General features: G+C 25.8%; 2 protein-coding genes across 7 annotated transcripts; one reads left to right on the forward strand and one right to left on the reverse strand.

Moving 5' to 3' along the window:
* Nucleotides 1-5330: 5330 nt before the first annotated feature.
* Nucleotides 5331-5862, reverse strand: LOC122858119 (larval cuticle protein LCP-17-like). Its single transcript, XM_044160817.1, has one exon. It carries the CDS (start codon nucleotides 5793-5795, stop codon nucleotides 5406-5408), a length of 390 nt encoding a protein of 129 aa, XP_044016752.1. The 5' UTR covers nucleotides 5796-5862; the 3' UTR covers nucleotides 5331-5405.
* Nucleotides 5863-10705: 4843 nt separating this feature from the next.
* LOC122858124 (JNK-interacting protein 3) lies at nucleotides 10706-19341 on the forward strand. Of its 6 annotated transcripts, XM_044160857.1 has the most exons (19): nucleotides 10887-11465; nucleotides 11974-12309; nucleotides 12403-12574; nucleotides 12960-13358; nucleotides 13421-13627; nucleotides 13704-13739; nucleotides 13955-13972; nucleotides 14094-14151; nucleotides 14233-14289; nucleotides 14378-14713; nucleotides 14788-14967; nucleotides 15407-15608; nucleotides 15686-16578; nucleotides 16664-16883; nucleotides 17036-17321; nucleotides 17397-17594; nucleotides 17719-17808; nucleotides 17942-18002; nucleotides 18437-18844. In XM_044160857.1, the coding sequence occupies exons 2-19, from the start codon at nucleotides 12016-12018 to the stop codon at nucleotides 18438-18440; spliced, it is 3711 nt and encodes a 1236-aa protein (XP_044016792.1). In that variant the 5' UTR covers nucleotides 10887-11465; nucleotides 11974-12015; the 3' UTR covers nucleotides 18441-18844. The 6 variants fall into 6 exon arrangements, with proteins under 6 accessions (XP_044016800.1, XP_044016784.1, XP_044016766.1 ...); XM_044160849.1 differs by lacking the exon at nucleotides 17942-18002 and having other exon boundaries at nucleotides 10729-11465; nucleotides 12403-12523; nucleotides 18437-19341; XM_044160831.1 differs by lacking the exon at nucleotides 17942-18002 and having other exon boundaries at nucleotides 10730-11465; nucleotides 18437-19341.
* Nucleotides 19342-19846: the final 505 nt, after the last annotated feature.

Genomic DNA, 19846 nt, shown 5'->3' on the forward strand with positions numbered 1-19846 from the left:
ATACACACACAAATAATAGGTAACACAAAATATATGTTACAATTCTATTGTTGTATTTTTTTTTTTTTTTTTAATTAAACAAATATAAATAAAAAAGTTATTCCTTTAAATTCATCAAATAATATCATCAAGTATTTAAAACATAAAAAAAAAATATAAATATTAATTAAAATATTATTTAATTAAGTAGAAAATATATGATAAATAAAATGATTGATAAAAATTTTTTTTTTCCATTTAAAAAAATTATTAAATCAGGAAGCATTTTACTTGAGTGCAAATTTATCATATGATGTAAAATTTAAGCGGATTAAAATTATCAATAAATGAGTCAAGTATAATAATTTTGATAATATATAAATTTGTATAAAATAATTGGATTAAAAAAAAAAAAAAAATTTCAAATGTAGTTAAGTATAATATAAATGATACAAAAATTTTTTGATCATGATGATGATGTGTATATACCATATGCTTATTATATACATATGTATAAGAATATTGGCGACGACATATGGCGTACTACTTCGTATAAATGAATCCGTTATCAGCCATTGCAGTTACCTCTTTGCGTGTATATCAGCCAATTTGAACTGATTGAAATAAACACACAAACTACTGATTTTTTTTTATTTTTAAATAATGTCTTTAAGAAATCAAATAATCATGAGTAATGATCAATCATTTAAATTTTTTAAAATCAATATTGTTATAATAAATTTCTCAATAATTCATTATAAATAATTTGTTAAATTTTTATGTGCGTTTATAATGAGTTAATTATTGTTTTTTAAAAATTATAAAAAATTTATTATTAGTAATTGTGAAAGTGAAAATAAATATATATATAAATGTTATATTGTTTGAAAAAAAAAGAATAAATTTTTTTTTTTGTAATAAAAAAATTGAAAAAAAAAAGTTTCTAAAAATTGCATAAGAAATGTAGTTTGTAAATGAAAAAAAAAAAAACAAATGTTAATAAAAGTTGGAGACAAAGAAAAGTCAAGTGTTTAATCTATGATAGTTGTTTTATGAAAAATAAAAATAGTGTAAAAAATAAAAAACAAATAAATAAATAAAACAATATCGTAGGCGTGCAGCCGTGCAGGACCCATGAGTCCTTGCAATAAATTAAAAAAAAAAAAGGTTAAATAATAAAAGAAAAATTAAAAAAAAAAAACAAACAAAATGATACTTTCACATTCCGCATATGTATTTTATGTTTGAATTTCTTCTTGGCATATCTAATAATTAAATTAAAACACAAGAATATCGTAATAATAGTGTTCATATATATATGCGACAATCAGAGTGTCATTGTAAAAAGTAATTGCTGTACATATTTATAGATATGATGAACAACATATAGTATTATGTGATGGTGATTATCAGTTGGTGGACAGATGTATATAATCACTGTCTATATAATTGTTTTTGTAAAACATATACTCGTAAAATTGGCAGGATGGACAATAAATAGCATTTGAATAATAAAAAATTAGCAAAGAAATAAAATTCTCAAGGACATTCATTTGCATATATACTTTTACAAAATTAAATATTATTTTAGCACAAAAAAAAACTTATGTGAACGAAAAAAAAAAAATAATAGTAAACCTCGAAATAGCCAGACGAAAAATTGATGACTCAACGGTTAAAAACACTTTGGCAAATTACTTGAGTTTTATCTTGATATTTAAAAGTTTTTTTTTTTTTTATCAAAAAGATCATCTACATTTATACCAGTTTGTATGAGACTTTAATGAAAAAAAAAAAAATTGTACGTATATTTTTCAAAAAAAGTAAAAGGTATATATAAAAATCGAGTCGTAGTGAGTTACTAAAAACTGGATCCAGGTCCAACAGTGTATCTGGTATAAAACCAGTTTGATACATAGATTTTTATAGAAAAAAATTTTAAAAAATATAAGATGATGTAGAAAACTTGACTGTACATATACATACAAAGTCAAATGATCCTTAAATTTACGTATTTTAATGGAGAATAAATTTTTTAATTGTATATTTAAAAAAATATAATATACAAAGTGTTGATTTTAAAACAGGGAAAATGCATTGGTAAAACAGTTAGAGAAGAAATCAAAGATATCAAAGATCCGCTTGCATGTATATGCGTTTTAAATATTGGAATAACTTGAAATATAATAAAAAAAAAATTAATAGTATATATAAGAAGAAAAATAATCATACACGCGATGACCGTAGTAACTGGTAGCATTATCACAACACCTTATTACTCAATTTAAATTCTGAATATATTCAAGTTTTTTTTATTCCTACATACATCCATCTAGTAGTATTTTCTTCGTTGATAATTTTTAAAAAGCCCAACATATATTTTTATATACTTTTTATATCCATATATTTATTATTTTATATTTTATGTTAAGCAAAAAAAAAAAAAAAAGTTTATGATAGTACGTTTGATAATAAGCTTCATGAAAGTATGCTTGACAAAAAAATCATGTCAGCTCTCAGTATATTTTATGACGACGTTGATATATTTACCCTGAAGCATGCATGTTGCATCTAATTTTTTTTTTTTTGTTGTTTTTTTTGTTGTCCTTACTTCAACATCAGATATGCATTTATGTCCAATAAGGGAAAATAATTTTATTGAGAAGATGTATGTAATGAAAGAATCTGATGATGAGCTTGTTAAAAAATTAACGGCAAATTTAATTTTTTTTTTTTTAGAGATGACACAGTGAATTACCTTGCAAGGCTACGCAAACATTTTCAGAATTAAAAAATCATATTACAAAAAAAATATATATATTTTTTTATTGGTAGATGCAAAGTTTTAAATTATGCAGCACCAAATATAGGTTTTGCACTTTCGCCCGAAAGTATATATACGATGGCGTTTCAAGGTCCCTTATTTTTATTTATTATTTTTTATTTTTCAGATGTTAAACATATAATCGTGCAATTGGAAAAGCCGCCAAGTTTGCAAGCCCTGTCAGAATGTGGCTATTTTATTACTGCTCATACACCGACCTCTTTCATAAATATTCAAGTCGAAAATTTCTCCAGGCCATGTTCGAAAATATACAATGACATAAACAGTCTCTCATACATACACAAACATAAATGATATCTTGCGCAATCGATGAAGCTGACCATTCACACCAGTTTAATATTTAAAAGATTCAACTTTTTATATTATGGTTCCATCTTTTATCTTTTAATTCACATAACATTTAAAAAAAAAAAAAAGAATAACATGTATACTTTGTTGCAAACACCAACATGTACAAAATATATTTTTCAATCGAATTTTATTTTTATGTAATTTTGCTTTGATCATCTCATTCATTATTATCTTTGCGTGTTACATGATCATTTTCATTTTGTTCGTGATTACAATCTATCGATCGATATTTTCTCATTTGCGTTGTTAATAAATTCCAGAAGTATTCTTCAAGTGTTTGCTTGGAAGGTAAAAAGAGGCCGAAGGGGGTCAACAAATATATATAAGACTTTTGTAATTAAATTATCAAGAGTTATTCTTTTCGTTCAATGTAAATTTTAAAATTATTTTTTTTTTCATTTTCTTTTTTTATGTATATATAAACACCGAAACGTTTAATTAATTTGGCTCGAGGTGGTATATTACAGAATTTATTGAAGACAGAAAAAAAATATATGTATATTCAATATGACTTAATCATAGGCGCCAATGAAAAAAGCATTTTGCAAGGATGTTCGTTCAATAATCATTTAACGATAAATTTGCCCACTGACGTCATTACCATGTAATTACTTGAATTATTTTTATTTGAATAAAAAAATTTATATTATTTGTTTTATCATTATTATATATATATTTTTTTTAAATAGTCATTGATGTTCAATTATGCATGAGAAAGCATTCTATTAGCTCATATATAGATAAATATAAAAAAAAAATTAAAAAATTAAAAAGTTATGTATATCGAATGAAAAAAAAAAAAAGAAATTATTTTTTTTTTTAGCATATACGGTCTTGGTGGCCCCTTGCCAAGCAGCAAATTGCATTGTCACGTTGTCGGATCGTTAATCGCATGGCCGTTGACACCTTTATAATAGAGCGGCGAATGTTTCCGCGTGCTTGACGCGCCTTCTTCCCTTTGAAGACGTGATCGAAAGAATATGTTATATTACACATATTATGCATGAAGTTTATGAATCTACGAAACTGATATATTGAAAGTATATTTTCATTACAAAAATTGATGGAATTTATATTTTTTTTCTTTCCAATGAAATATGAAACTTCATTAATAGACAATGATTCAAATTAAAATCATATTATATTTCATGAATAATAGAGTTTAAAAAAATACTTGAAAAGAATTTAAAAAATATTCAAGTATTAACACGTGACAGGTTTATAATTAGATCTAAAAAAAAATGTTTGTTTCTGTTTTTATTACAGAGGCAAATTAAAAATGAAATAACAAAAAAAAATAAAATAAATAAGACATTTACAAATAGCAAGTTAAGAAAAAAAAAAAAAAAAGAAAAAAAAGTGAAAGTATATTGGAATGAAAATAAAAGTAAAAAAATTAAATTTGACGTGTAGAATATATAATATAGAAATCAGATCAATTTTGGGGAGATCAACATTGAGTATGAGTCACCTACAAATGTCACCCATATTATTTCCTGGCAATGCAGAATTTAATTTCTGCGTATATGCAGTATATACGATTAAAAATGAGAAATCTAAAACAGTTAGTCCAAAAACGTCAGAGATCTAGTGACTTGTATATATGTTACGTATTTATATGTACAAACTAAACCGCATGATGCCACAAGAAAAAAAAAAAATATATACATAAGAGAGACCTTTTACTGTCCTGTCCAAAGAGTGTCTTTCTTTTTGTAACGGGTGAGGCCTCTTAAATCCACAACAAGAAATACCTAAATCAATCACCGTAATTAACGCTAGCCATTGTACCGCTAGAATGGAGATTAGCATTTGCTATTTTATAAACAGATGGGTAACTAGCTTACCACCATTTATAGTTTGCATTTCTTATTTATCGTATGACACACTAAGATCTTTGCTTCATTGAAAATTCTCTTTTTTTTTTTTTCATTCGTTTCTATTTCAGGTATGTATAACATACACGAGTCTCGGATTTCATGATGATTTTGTTTTATCAGTCTCAACGACGGTGGATATACACAAATCAGAATTTAAAAAAAAATTATTTAAATTAGATGTAATTTGCTAAAAAATTAAATGATAAAAATTCACTAATACAAAAATATTTATTGCAAACAAATCTTTATTTATATGTATGTAAATATGGCACAACATGAAATAAATTTCAATTAGTTGAAAAAAAACATATTATATATCTTAAATGTTGATATTTAAAAAAGGTATATTATTAAAATTTCTTCTGTGCTGGTTCAACATATGGATGTGCTTGAATCCATTCAAGTGCTCTTTGAATTGCTGGTGGAATTTTTGGTACACTAGCTCCACTGAATTGGGCACCATTTTCATTGGCAATATATTTAATTTCAATTGGTGTACCATCTGGAGCAGTCCATGAAGATGTACCAGTAACTTCAGATATTGGATTAGCAGATCCAGCATTTTTAACAATTCCTTTTTCATTGACAGATATACCATTTTCAGTTTCAAATTGATTTACAAATCCTCCATCAAAAGTAACGTCTTGAACTTGACGAAGAATTGCAATTGGTTGTGATGGTAATACAGCAGCACTTGTTATTGCCATCATGGCAAGACTCACGATTAAAAAAGTATTCATTGTTGATGATGAGTTCGGTAGATGAGTTGAATTACTACTGATGAAGTTGTCAGTTATCTTGGCTCTTTTATACAAATATCTCAGGTAATCATGACATTGTGTTTCCACTATTAAACTGTTGTTTTTAAATGTCAGAAACATATTTGGTTGGTGACATTTAGCGGGTGGACAATGTTGAGAAATATGTGTGTTTTTTTTTTGTCATTTTTATTGATCCCGTCATCTTTCGAAAAAAAATTTGTAATGTGGTACAAGGTTTATGATTCTCATAAAAAAATAATCAAATATGACATAATTATATTTGAAAATTATTAATATCATCACATATACTAGAATCTCGATAATATGTACTAATTATTATCAAATATTTTTTCATAATTATAGATTGATTGCAACAGTTTTTTTTAAACGGCAATATTTTCCATCACTCAGTCAGTAATCATCTCGACACTGACATATTAAATTCTTATTAATAAAAAAAGAAAGATTCTCTTTCTTTTGAAGGTTCAATATTTTTTTATCCTCAAGCGTTTTACTAATTTTTTTTTTATTATGAAATATCATATGCTATAAATTACTTTCAATTCGGTGATATGTATGCATGTATATATACATTTTTTATATTCATTTTTCGAAGTTCATAGTTCATGATTTTGAATTTTTATTTTATTTTTTTTTTTTTTGTATACTAAAAAATTAATGTTGATAACGGTAATAATATGCCCTTACTGATGAATATAACTGTTATATTATTCTTGAAGATTAACCGTAACACTAGTTGACAAGCCTATCAAATGCGTGATGCAGCGTTATCGTAATATGCATATATATATTTATCAGTAAGTGTGTAAGCCAAGTATTTTTGCGAGGAAGAAAAACGACTCTTGTGTTGAGAAGAAAAAGAGTTGATATTTATATTTAAAAAAATTTTTTAAATTCTAGTTTGATCGTTATTTCGACGCCTAAAATAAATGTCTAATAATTTTTTGTTAATTCTTTATAAATAAATAAATAAAAAACCCTCAACCCTCTACGTAAAAAAAAATTATCAGTCAAAAATATTTATCGTGAGTATAAAATAACAGCAATGCGCGACATCATTCTCGTCTATAACTATATTGATGGTTCTTAACGGGCTTCCTACTTTTCATTCCAGCCTGAGGACACCTCACCAACAACGTTGATGGATGTTGCATACATATACATATATTGTATATAGAAAAAAAAATATTTATATATATTTTTAACTATGAATTCATGCAAAACATAACGAAGAGTAAATAACTCTATATGAATTTAAATATAATATAGATTTCCCACGATAATATTTATTTTTTTTTTTTCGATTTGAGATAGAATTTTTAACGGATTTTTCATGATGATTTCTGTATATGACTTGCGTATCATTGAAATCAAGGTGATTTGTATAAGAACTTCTGGTCTTCACAATTAAAATTATATGTAACTATGTAGATAAATGATTTGCATTTTATCTAGCCGTGAGATTATTATGCAAATTTTATATACAATCATATATGTGCTTATTTATTTTATAATGTTGAATTTTCAATTTTCATCGATTCAATTCCACGTTGCATATCAATATCAAGAAAAAAAAAAAAACAATCATAATAAACCTACATATTTATTTGTCAATAATATATTCTGTATTATGTAATCAATATGATAAAAATGTTAATCGAATTATTATTTATTATCTTGATAAAAATAAGATGACTTGGGTGTGAATCTAATTAAATTAAATTCATAGATAGCCCATAATTCCAAAAGAACATTTTATAAAATATTTATTATATTATTTAAAACGATAATATAAAAAAATTATTTTTACTTTTTTTGTTTTGAATAATTTGTATAAAAAGAAATACAAATATGATTATTCAAATGTTTTTTTTTTTTTTCAATACTTTAAAAGTAATAAAAAAAAAATAATTAATTCTATGATATTTAGCAACGAATGACTGTTCAAATTATGATTTTATTTTTTATTTTTTAAAACAACATATTGTGTTTAAGTACAATAGAAAGTAAATAAATATTCGAAACAATTGAAAAACATGACTTTTATTGAACTGAATTTTATCTAAATTATAGTAATTTAATAAAAACCGATAGTTTATTATTTAGAGTAAAAAAAATATTTTTCTTTTAATCATAAATGTTTAGGGTACAGAGAAATTTTACTTTCTGTACTGTTTATGTGCCGTTAGAAATAAGTTTCACCTATTATACTTTTGATAAAATTGCACTATAACTCTATATATGTCTACCTCTATTTTCAACGTTGAAAAATAAAACAAAAAAAAAAAAAAATGATTGATTCTACATTGTCAATTGAGTATAATGATGTCGCAATAGCATAAAAAATATATATATTTTTTTTCTCATTCAGCTTATAAGCTAATATTTTTTAGCACGTCAAACAGCTTGTTTGTACAATGAGATTTAAAATGCAACAACGGGACAACAACACTGAGGAAAAATTAATTCATGTGCAATATATTTGCATTGTGTACTTTGACGCTGATGCGAGTTTTCATCTCTTTCGTAATTTTTAATTTTTTTTTGTTTTCTTCAATTCAATAACTATTACAATAATATATGAGAAAATTTCAAAAATATTTCACGCGGAAGTTACAATTGTCAGAAACAATTATAATTATTTTTTGTCTGTTGTTTTTTGTTTTATTATTATCAACAAGTAATTTTTCCTATTAGTTTATACTCTTGTATTATTTTTTTTTTTGCAATTTCGTAACTAATTGTCTTAAAAAGTCAGGGAATCTGTTAGTGAGTTACCAAGGCACTTGCACACATTCATTCCGTGGGATTAACTTTCGTCCTCACTTAAAATATATACCTACGTAACATAGATATTTTGTACGTATCATACGATCATCTGCTATTCAATAAAATTAACTTTTTATTTTCCCATTATATATATATAGATCTGATCTGTTTTTTATTATTTTCAATTTATATTGCGACTGAAATTTAGCGATTCAAGTTGAAGAAATTGTTGATCTATGAGTACTCACGATAAATATTTGAGCCAATATGAGGAGGAGGATACTGCAACATGCCAGAGGCCAGCATGCTGAAGTCATTGGTGATTTGATAACTGTACATAACCCCCCGAGGGAATAAATATCAATATTGGCTTTGTATTTTTTAAATTCTAACTTTATATACAAACGACAGAATATATAAAAAATCAAACAAAATAAGCTTCTTGTAATTATAGTTAAATTTGATTTGATAGTAGTTCAATGGAATTGTGTAAAAAAAAATATTTGAAAAATCGAAATACCAAAAAAAAATATAAAAATAATATATAATTTATTTGGTATTATTATATTGTTTTAATTAATCATAACGGTATTTAACTTTTAATTCACTTGAAAATAATTAGCCTTTTTGACATGTCATAAAAAAATTTATAATAAAAATCATAATAAATAAATTAATTAAGAGATATGTTTGATAAAAAATTAAAACACTGCGCTCAAAGCTGCAAGTAGCGAGATTATCGATGGAATTTTATGAGGACCATATCGTTTTTTTTTTTTTTACTAATTTTACATATTTCATAATATATTCAATAAAAATTGACAAAGAAAATTCAAAACCAACATACCTTTTATCACCATCAGCAACGTTGTCCTTTTTATCACTTGGTTTTACCTGATGATATTGATAAAGCAACCAATTTATTTTTGAAATAATCCTGTTCCAGTTTCACTTCTGTCAGTGCATCACCAGTTATATCTGATGTCTTAATTGATGCAACAAGACACTGTAAAAAAATAAAAGCCAAAAGAATTAAAATATCAAATGAATAACCAACCAATGTTATATATCATATTGTAATTTTGATAACTTTAAATTATCTAGAACAACCATACAAACTTACTTTTTTAGCTGTTATTCCAATGACATATTCATCTTGGTTTTGACAGTACTCGTTTGATGAATCATCAGCACAATTATACTGAGTGTTCAGCCCTAATCAGCTTTAACATATCCATCATTTTGATAGATAAGAAAATTAATTTCACCACCATTCTTTGTTTATAAGTGCCAAAACCTTGGTCACTCGTATAGTCATGTTTCCCAAATATGGCCACACTTGTTTGTACCTATAAACATTAAAGAATAATTAATATCATAATCCAAATATTAATTTTTATTAACAGAAAAAATTATTAGCAATCAAAAATGAGCAATATTTAATAACTATTCACACTTGGCAAGGCATATCAATGACAACAGAATCTCAATGAATCAATTTTTTTTTTTTGTAAATTAATTCTCTGTTGTCAATATTTATTAATTGTAAAATATGTCAAACTTATTCGACAAAGACAACATACGCTAATCTCAATCGTGTAATTATTTTTTATATTTTAATTCAATGCTATTTATTTTTTATTTTATTACTCCATTATTTTCATAACAAAAACAAACTAATATGTACTATTTATTTACCTTTTCGCCCATTTTAGGTTATGTCGCTTGACCATCATCGACAATGAGATTTTTGTATGAAAATAACAACATTCAACTACAACTTATCATTTACTGAGTCGACAGCAATTTAACGAACCGATTAATTACAAATAAACAATTAAACAACCTGAATATACTTAATATTATTGTAAAATTATTACTCGCAAAGCATCATGTTATTATTTTTATTTTGTCAGTTGTCACTGAATTTTTTTTTTTCTAGAAAGTTAGCAAAATAAAAAAAACGATTGCCGCGCCACCAAGCGATTAGAATTTCAACCATAACTTTGCCGGTAAAAAAGATAACTAGCTCAAAAATTAATTTAATAATAATAATAATTATTATTATTTATTATTATTATTATATTTTTTACTTGTCATTGCAGAGAAAAATAATTGGTCAGTGTCAGTGTCACATATAAACAATTAAACATATTAATGTGTCAGTTTTTAATAACATTAACAATTCTCAGTGGAAAAAATTGTAAATATAAAACTAAATTAAAATAGTAGATGTGTGTACTACGTCTCTTAAATAAAAATGTACAAGAAAATCCAACAGTGCATTAAAAAATACAACACAAATACATAGACAGTTAAATATTATATACACAATCAGAATCCATATTTTATTTTTTTTTTCCTATCAAAAAAATATAACGTAACGTCACCAGAAATATTAAACACATTGGAATAAATATACACAGTGGTCGTTGTGAATTTGATATCAACATCTTCTCCTTGAAACGCCCATTTGTGTTTTTATATACAACTTGGACATGGAGTGTTGTGATAAAAATATGGCGATAGTTGACACATAAGTAAAAAATTTTTTTTCTTATGTTTGTTTTTATTATTATTATTGAAATTTGTTTATAATAAAAATATATATAATAAAATAATTGTATTAAGTGAGCTTGTTTAATAATTTATAACGAATTTTATTGACTTATCGTGGATTAGATATGTCATCTCTAATATGCTCTGTTAAAAAAATTCGTTTCGTGTGACTGAGCAAGTTGCTTCATGGAAGAGTATACAATATACATAGACAGTATTCATTAGAAAAATAAAAAAATATACACTTCAAGACCAGTAGGTTGCCAAACGTCAGTCAAGATAAATATAAACTTCATAAAGGTATTTAAAACATTGTAAATAGACAAAAAAAAAACAACACAGGTTTGATAGGTAGTCAACGAAAATTACCTTGTCGAATTAATTTAAAGATAATTAAAAAAATTATATTAAATTTAATTTATCGTTTTTAATTAATGGTTTTATATATCATAAGATTTATTATTTAGATTAATCATAAAATAAATTATGCACTTGTTGTTATTTTAAATTGAAAATAAAATTTTTCTTTGTCTAAATTTTTTTATTGTTGTCTATTTATGACTTTTTTTTTTACGCGTTTATTTTGCGTAATAAATTTTTATTATTATTACTGTGATATACTTAATTTTTTTCTCATTTGATTCAATGTTACTTTTGTTAATTCATTTGGGTTGTAAAAAAGAAAAGAAAAAAAAAAAACAAACAGATGTGATGTTGACTTGAATAATGACAGATAATAATTAATTTGTATGATAAATATTTGAAATGTTTGAATGACATGTTGTTATTATTGTTTTTTTAATTTCAGTGATTCATAATTAATATTAAGTATATTATAAAATAAATAAAAATGGATCAAGAAACTGTTTATGGTACACATGAAGACAGCCATGTGGTTATGTCAGAAAAAGTACAATCATTAGCTGGCAGTATTTATCAAGAATTTGAGCGTATGATTGCTCGTTATGATGAGGATGTTGTCAAAGAATTGATGCCTTTACTAGTCAATGTATTAGAGTGTCTTGATATTGCATATACTGAAAATCAAGAGCATGAAGTTGAATTGGAATTATTACGAGAAGACAATGAACAACTTGTCACTCAGTATGAAAGAGAAAAACAACTTAGAAAAACAGCTGATCAGGTATATAAATATTTAAAAATATATTTATATTTTTATAAATATAGTTTTATTATTTATTTATTAATTTATATTAATTTTTTTTTTTTCAATTAGAAATTATTGGAACTTGAAGATGTGGCAGAGGATGAAAGAAAAGAATTACTATCAAAAATTGATAGTTTAGAATCAATTCTTCGCATGCTGGAACTCAAGACTAAAAATTCACATGATCATGGTACAAATGATAATGCCATCACATCATCCCCTCAAAGAACACATTCCTACAGTAGAGTTTCTTATTTTTTTCATTTTTATTTTATGTAGCAAATATGCTTTATTTGTTTTCTTTTTTTATTTTTTTTTTTATTTTACATTGAAAAGATTTAATTTTTTTTTGTTTGCATGACGAGTTATTATTTACCTTTTTTTTTTTTCGTTTAGTTTTATTATTTTTTACATATTCATGATGTCAAAGAGTTGGTGTTATTATTTTTATTATTATTATCATCAATAACCATTTGAGGTGACCTTGAAAAAGAAACGTGAAATCCTACTCCCAAAGTGTCTTTAAAAATATTATCCTTGCACTGAATTAAAAATAAATATTATTTTATATTTGTTATCTCATAAAATAATATGTCTGTTTTTTTGTTGATTATTATTTATTTTAGTTGTGCGTCTTGAGGAAAAAGAGGCTGAATTAAAACGTGAATATTCACGATTGCATGAACGATACAATGAATTAGTTAAAACACATGTTGATTATATGGAAAGAACAAAAATGATGGTTGGTAGTTCAGAAAGACTAGAAAATACAACTGGTGGACGTGGTCCAGCAAGATTACCATCACTTGGATTAGCACATATGTCTAGAAGTTCTGGACCACTTAGTTATGGTTTTCAAAGTTTAGAAACAAGTATGACTGCTGAAGATATTCAAGAAGAATCATCAAGTAATGGAGCTAGTTTAAAATCAGAAATGTTTGATAATAATAATGATACAATTATTGAAGTTACTAATAAAAGTCAACCAAGTAATAATACTGAAAATAAAACGCCAATTAAAAAACGTGAGTAAAAAAAAGATGGGATTAAAGATCAGCTTAATAACTTGATTTAATTTTTTTAAAAGCATTTATGGATGATAGTCCTGAGACTGATGTACCACCACTACCAATTGTCACACCAACAACACCAGTTATTTCCAAATTTTCAAGTACACCAGGTGGACGTAGTAAAACTGAACGAGAACAGCGTAGTGGTAATACACTCTATCAGGAATTGAGTTTTCAAGATGCTGATGCACTTGGTGAAATGGATGAGGGAGCAGATATTACTGGTAAATTTTATTTATAATAATACTTGATTGACTATTGAACTAGTATATTCAAAAAAAAATATTATTTAAATTTTAGGCAGCTGGGTACATCCAGGAGAATATGCCTCATCGGGTATGTTCTTTTTTTTTAATAATTTTAAAACCCAAAATATAACTAATACAATAATAATAAATTAATTGATAAGTTGTGTTTAAAAAATTAATTAATATTCTTTTTTTTTTTTTTTAATGGAATGAAATTACTAACTTATTGATTGATTTTTTATTTCTTTTGCTGCTGTTTCAACTTCGACAATGTTTTTTTCCATGCATGTGATGAATAATCAGTCAATGACAACTTTTTCGGTAAGCTTTTATTCATGTGTTTATTAACATTTGCCAAAGAAAAAAAATATATATTTTGATCGTTTTAAGTATAAGTTAATTAAAACTTGAATGCATTTAATTTTTATATTTTTATTTACAGGAATGGGCAAAGAAGTTGAAAACTTGATAATGGAAAATAATGAATTGTTGGCAACCAAGTAAGAATTTTTTTTTTTTCATAATAAAATATTAAACTAAACACACTGTCATTGGTATTAATAAATTTAATTAAATTTAAGGAATGCATTGAATATTGTCAAGGATGATTTAATTGTCAAAGTAGATGAGCTAACAAGGTGAGATTAAAATTACAAATTAAAATTCTGTTATCCATTAAAACGTGATAATACTAATTCAAGTTTTTTATTTTTTTTTTCAATTAAGTGAACAAGAAATACTTCGTGAAGATGTTCGAGGATTACAACACGCAAGAGAAAAACTTCGTCAACGAATAACTATTCTTGAAGATGAACTTAAAAAAGCCAAAGAAGAAGCAGAGACAGCTGCGAAAGCAACAAAAAGTGATGATGAAGAAGACGTACCACTGGCTCAAAGAAAAAGATTTACAAGAGTTGAAATGGCTAGAGTACTTATGGAAAGAAATCAATACAAAGAAAGATTTATGGAATTACAAGAGGCTGTGAGATGGACAGAAATGATTAGAGCAAGTAAAACTGATCCAGCAAGTCTATCAGGGGGAAAACAGTCTGTCTGGAAGTTGTAAGTATATTTTATATAAAAAAGTATTCAAATGAAAGAATCAAATACTATTAATTGTTTTTTAAAATTTATAGTTTTAGTAATCTTTTCACTGGACCAGCTGATCGGGGGTCAATTTCAAGAAATCCTAATAATTTACCACACATTAGATACAGTGCACCTTCAAATCAAGTTGTACCAGCACCACCACTTGATGCAATGCGTCGACGTACATTGAAAAATCGTCATGACTTTTTCGACCAGGGAGATACTATGTGAGAATTCATAATTAACTAATACATGCACTCAACTTTTTCTCAATTAATTCACATCTATTTTTATTATTTTATTATTAGACAATCAAAAAAATGTATATAGATTATTGTATGTTGAATCTTTAAATATTGATCAACCAATTTATCATTTTTTCTAATTTATTCTTATTTATTTATTTGTTTTACTCAAGAGTTATTATAAAACTAGTCAAGAATTTAAAATAGTTGGTGTGATTAATCACTGTGTATATTAGTTTCTTTGTTTTTTTTTTTTCAAAATGATCCAACTGTGATCCAGCGAATAAAAAAAATATAGATATATATTTATTGTATATTATATTATTTTAATTTGTTATTATTTATAATTTAATTTTAGGTATTGTCTTATTGATAAATTATTATTTTATAATTAACGATAAAAAATTGTGAGGTATTTTAGATCTTCGGAAAAACGAGTTGCAAGACTTGCCAATGAAAGAAAAGAACAATATCGTCAAGTTCGTGCTCATGTTAGAAAAGAAGATGGACGTTTACAAGCATATGGATGGAGCTTACCTGGTAAACCAAGTGCACCTGCAAGACAGCCAGTTCCTGTACCAGTATATTGTCGTCCACTTCAAGAAACTGAACCTGGAATGAAGGTAAAAAAAACCTATTAATATTTAATATTATATATATAAAACAACATTAAATTAAATTTTCTAATAATATTTTTTAGATTTGGTGTGGAGCTGGTGTTAATTTAAGCGGTGGAAAAACTCGTGATGGTGGATTAGCAATTGGTGGTAGTGTTTTTTATGCTGATGAAGCACAAGAAATAACAACAGTTAAAGGTGAAGTTGAAGATGCTGTTGAACATTTAGATAAAGAATTACAAGAAAATGAACAACGTCGTATTGAAGCTGAAAAACTTGAACAACAATTAAGTTCACTTGTTTGGATATGTACATCAACTCAAAAAGTATCAAAAGTAACTGTGATAGATGCTAATAATCCAGCTGAAATTTTAGAAGTTTTCAATGTTTGTCAGAGTCATTTGTTATGTATAGCAAGTGTACCTGGTGCCAAAGAAAATGATTATCCACAAACTAATGATGATTGTTCATTGAGATTAGTTAATGGTGATACTGAATCAATTAAAAATCAACATAACAATGATGGTTTAATAATTGTTGAAGATACAACAGTGAATCAAGGATTAAATTGTCTAAAAACATGTGATTCAGATGAACGTAGTCAAGAAATATCAGATGATCATTTATCATTGGATGATAAACCAAGTGATGAATCAGAAAAAATAACTGATATTGATCAAAATTTAAGTACTGAACCACAATCATTAGAAACAATTGATAGTGAATCAACAAATTTAGGAAAATTACATTTTGTTAAATGTGAACCAGAAAATTTGATAAATGAAAAAAATGACGAGACAAATGATGCTGATAAAGTTGATGATAATGATAAAACATCTATTGAAAAAATGTCATCAATTCAACCAACAATGTGGCTTGGTGCACAGAATGGTGCTGTTTATGTACATTCAGCTGTTGCCAAATGGTCAGTATGTCTACACACTGTCAAACTTAAAGACGCGGCATTATCAATTGTGTAAGTATTAAATCTTTTTTTAATTATTATCAATTAAACTGTCAAGAATAATTTGGTTTTTTTTTCTCTCTTTCTCGATCTGTAGACATGTTCAGGGAAGAGTTTTAGTCGCTTTAGCTGATGGAACAGTTGCAATATTTAGAAGAGGTTCAGATGGACAATGGGATCTTTCACAGCATCATATAATAACACTAGGAAGTCCACAACATTCCATTAGATGTATGACAGCTGTCTCAGGAAAAACAGTTTGGTGTGGTTATAGAAATAAAATTCATGTTATAGATCCAATTCTCATGACTCTCGAGGTAAATCTAACATCCATATCATAATAATTTTATTTCATTAAATTCATTTTACAATATTGAAATAAAATTTTTATAATAAAAAATTAATTAACTGAGTAAAAATTATTCGGTGTTAAAAGTCATGAGAGTAAGGAGCAGGAATCTGTTTTCAGTGTACTGTCGATGCACATCCAAGACGTGAATCACAAGTTAGACAGTTAGCTTGGCTTGGTGAAGGTGTTTGGGTCAGCATCAGACTTGATTCAACTTTAAGACTTTATCATGCTCATACTTATCAACATCTTCAGGATGTTGATATTGAGCCATATGTTAGTAAAATGTTAGGCACTGGAAAACTTGGTTTTTCATTTGTTAGAATAACTGCGTTGCTCATTTCATCAAATAGACTTTGGATTGGTACAGGAAATGGTGTTATTATATCAGTTCCATTATCAGAAAGTAAGTTTATTGGTATTATTATTTTTTTTTTAATTTTAATAATTACATTATCAATTTTCTCAATAAAAAATTAAGGTGCTGGTGGTTCATTGGCTTGCTCAAGAGTACAAGCAGTTAGTGGTAAAGCTGATGCACCTGGTGTTGGTGTACGTGTATTTGCATCTGAACGTGGAGTAACACCAGGTAGTTTTATACCTTATTGTAGTATGGCACATGCTCAACTTAGTTTTCATGGACATCGAGATGCAGTCAAAATGTTTGTTGCTGTCCCAGGTAAATTATTAACAACTCGTTTTAAATTTCATTTTAATCTCAAAAAAAAAAAAAAAAGCAAATAAAAATAAACATGACTTCCTAGTTTATTAAGTGGGTAATTATGGGTAATTAAATTTAACAGGTCATGGTGGTCAGAGTGCTGCATCAGACGGTACACAACCAGCAATGCTGGTATTATCAGGTGGCGAGGGCTATATTGATTTTCGTGTTGGTAAGTTTAACAATAATTTTAAAAAATATATTTTTTATTATAGGTATACTTAGTTATATTGGTTTAATGGAAATTGTTAAATATTTTATGATGACTATTTGATGATTGAGTGATAAAATAAAGATTATTTCAGCTGATGAAGCAGAAGACGAGAGTGACGAGGCAACTCATCTTATTGTTTGGCAGATGGTCAGGTATGCCCCCAGAGAGTGCATCAACTTGCTAAATAATAAAGACTTATCTAAAATTCAATTTCACATATAATAATAACTAATCAATATAAATTAAATGTACATAATAAATTACTCAAAAATCACTATCTATTTTCATCTGCACTCTTGGAAATTGAACTAACAAAAAAAAAAAAAAAAAATTTTGATTAACAGCAAGTGATTTTTTCTTTTGTAATTAATGAATAATACAAAAATGTTTATAGCATTTTGTGAATATAATAATAATAATTTTTATCTTTACTCTCTGGGGGTAGAGTGGATCATCTTGTAGTTGATGTTTATTTAATTATTTAATATTTTATCTTTGCACGTTTCTTATTTCAGACGGATTGTACACTGATGAATTAATTTAATACATGTTGTCAATATTAAAAAAAATGATAAATACATTTCAGGTGACGGCGACGAAACGGAAGAGGGCCTTGAACGATCAGCCAGTGCATCAGTTAATCAAGAAGAGCATGGTGAACAAAGTCATTTGATTGTATGGCAAGTTCAATCACCACTACCTTCAAGTATGAATGTCTAACAAATATGTGATTAATCTAAGTGTTATTTAAATTTATTATCATCAAAAAAAAAAAGCACCGTTTTTAATGTCATCAATATTGTCGCGTAGATAATAATTATCTAATTTAAATTGTGATTAAATTATTAAGTCTATAAAAAACAAATAAAAAAGACAAAAAAATAAAAAAAGAAGCTAGATCATAGAAAATAACAACGATTTATAGTAACAAAAAAAAAAAATTATTATTATTTGTTAAAGACAAAGTAAAAAAAAAAATTATGATTTTTTACAACAAACTGACAAATTAAATTTTTTTTTTTTTAAGACAATTATAATTATAAGAAAAATAATAAGTTATTAAACAAATAATATGCATTTAAATAAATAATATATATTGATCTCGAAATCTCGAGATTTTTAACGAAAAATTATGTGAAAGAAAAAAAATAATAAATTGATAAATGCTTTGATAGATATTGTGCTGATTGCAAGACTAAATGAGCATACGTAGATCCAGATAAATAATTTATATAACAATTGATGAGTTGTGAACAAAAGATATTACATAATAATGAATCATGCTAAATAATTATTTATTATACGAGAAAATATGCAGAGTCTGTTTTCTCGTTTTGTTTTATTTTGTTTTTTTTTTGTTAAAAAATATATGCGTCTTATTCCGTTTTATGCAGCTAAAATAAGCTAGTCACGGGTTGCTTATTCCAAAAACATCAAATGATTTAAAAAAAGAAAACCCAGTTATCTAAATATTTTGGTTTTTGGCCTTGGCATCAAAGCATTAGAAATAAATTTATTTATCAGCAATTTTGGATATTCCAAACATAATTAACTATTACTAAATAATATTATTTAGAAAAAAAAAAAAATCATAAACACTTTTACATGAAATTTCTTATGCTTTGATTGATCACATCCATGCTTTTAACCAAAGAATAAAAATTCATTGTATGTGATTTATAATACGACGCATAAATAAACAAATGGCCCTAGATAAATTAAATAAAATTCATTTTAAAAACGCATGTTTTTATTTAGAAAATAAATAAATAAAATAATTTAAATACCAGTCACAATATTATATAAGAATTTTGAAATTGTACCTGGCTCACAAAGAGCTTTGAAGGCGTTAATAATAATAATTTTAAAAAATTAAGTAAATAAAGAATAAGAATTATGGATAAAAGATTTCTAAGTTTATTTTCTTGCAAAATATATATATTGTTTTGGAGCGGATACTAATAATTAACAACAGTATTTTTTTGGAGCAGAATGC

Source organism: Aphidius gifuensis, linkage group LG1 (assembly GCF_014905175.1).
Source record: "Aphidius gifuensis isolate YNYX2018 linkage group LG1, ASM1490517v1, whole genome shotgun sequence".
NCBI lineage: Eukaryota > Metazoa > Arthropoda > Insecta > Hymenoptera > Braconidae > Aphidius > Aphidius gifuensis.

What these genes read in the sequence shown, in the direction of transcription:
- LOC122858119 (XM_044160817.1), bottom strand. Translation starts at nt 5,795, where the DNA reads ATGAATACTTTTTTAATCGTGAGTCTTGCCATGATGGCAATAACAAGT.
- LOC122858124 (XM_044160831.1), top strand. Translation starts at nt 12,016, where the DNA reads ATGGATCAAGAAACTGTTTATGGTACACATGAAGACAGCCATGTGGTT. An exon ending in TTCGACCAGGGAGATACTAT is followed by an intron (nt 14,968 to 15,406) that starts GTGAGAATTCAT and finishes GAGGTATTTTAG; the next exon opens with ATCTTCGGAAAAACGAGTTG. An exon ending in CTATATTGATTTTCGTGTTG is followed by an intron (nt 17,809 to 18,436) that starts GTAAGTTTAACA and finishes AATACATTTCAG; the next exon opens with GTGACGGCGACGAAACGGAA.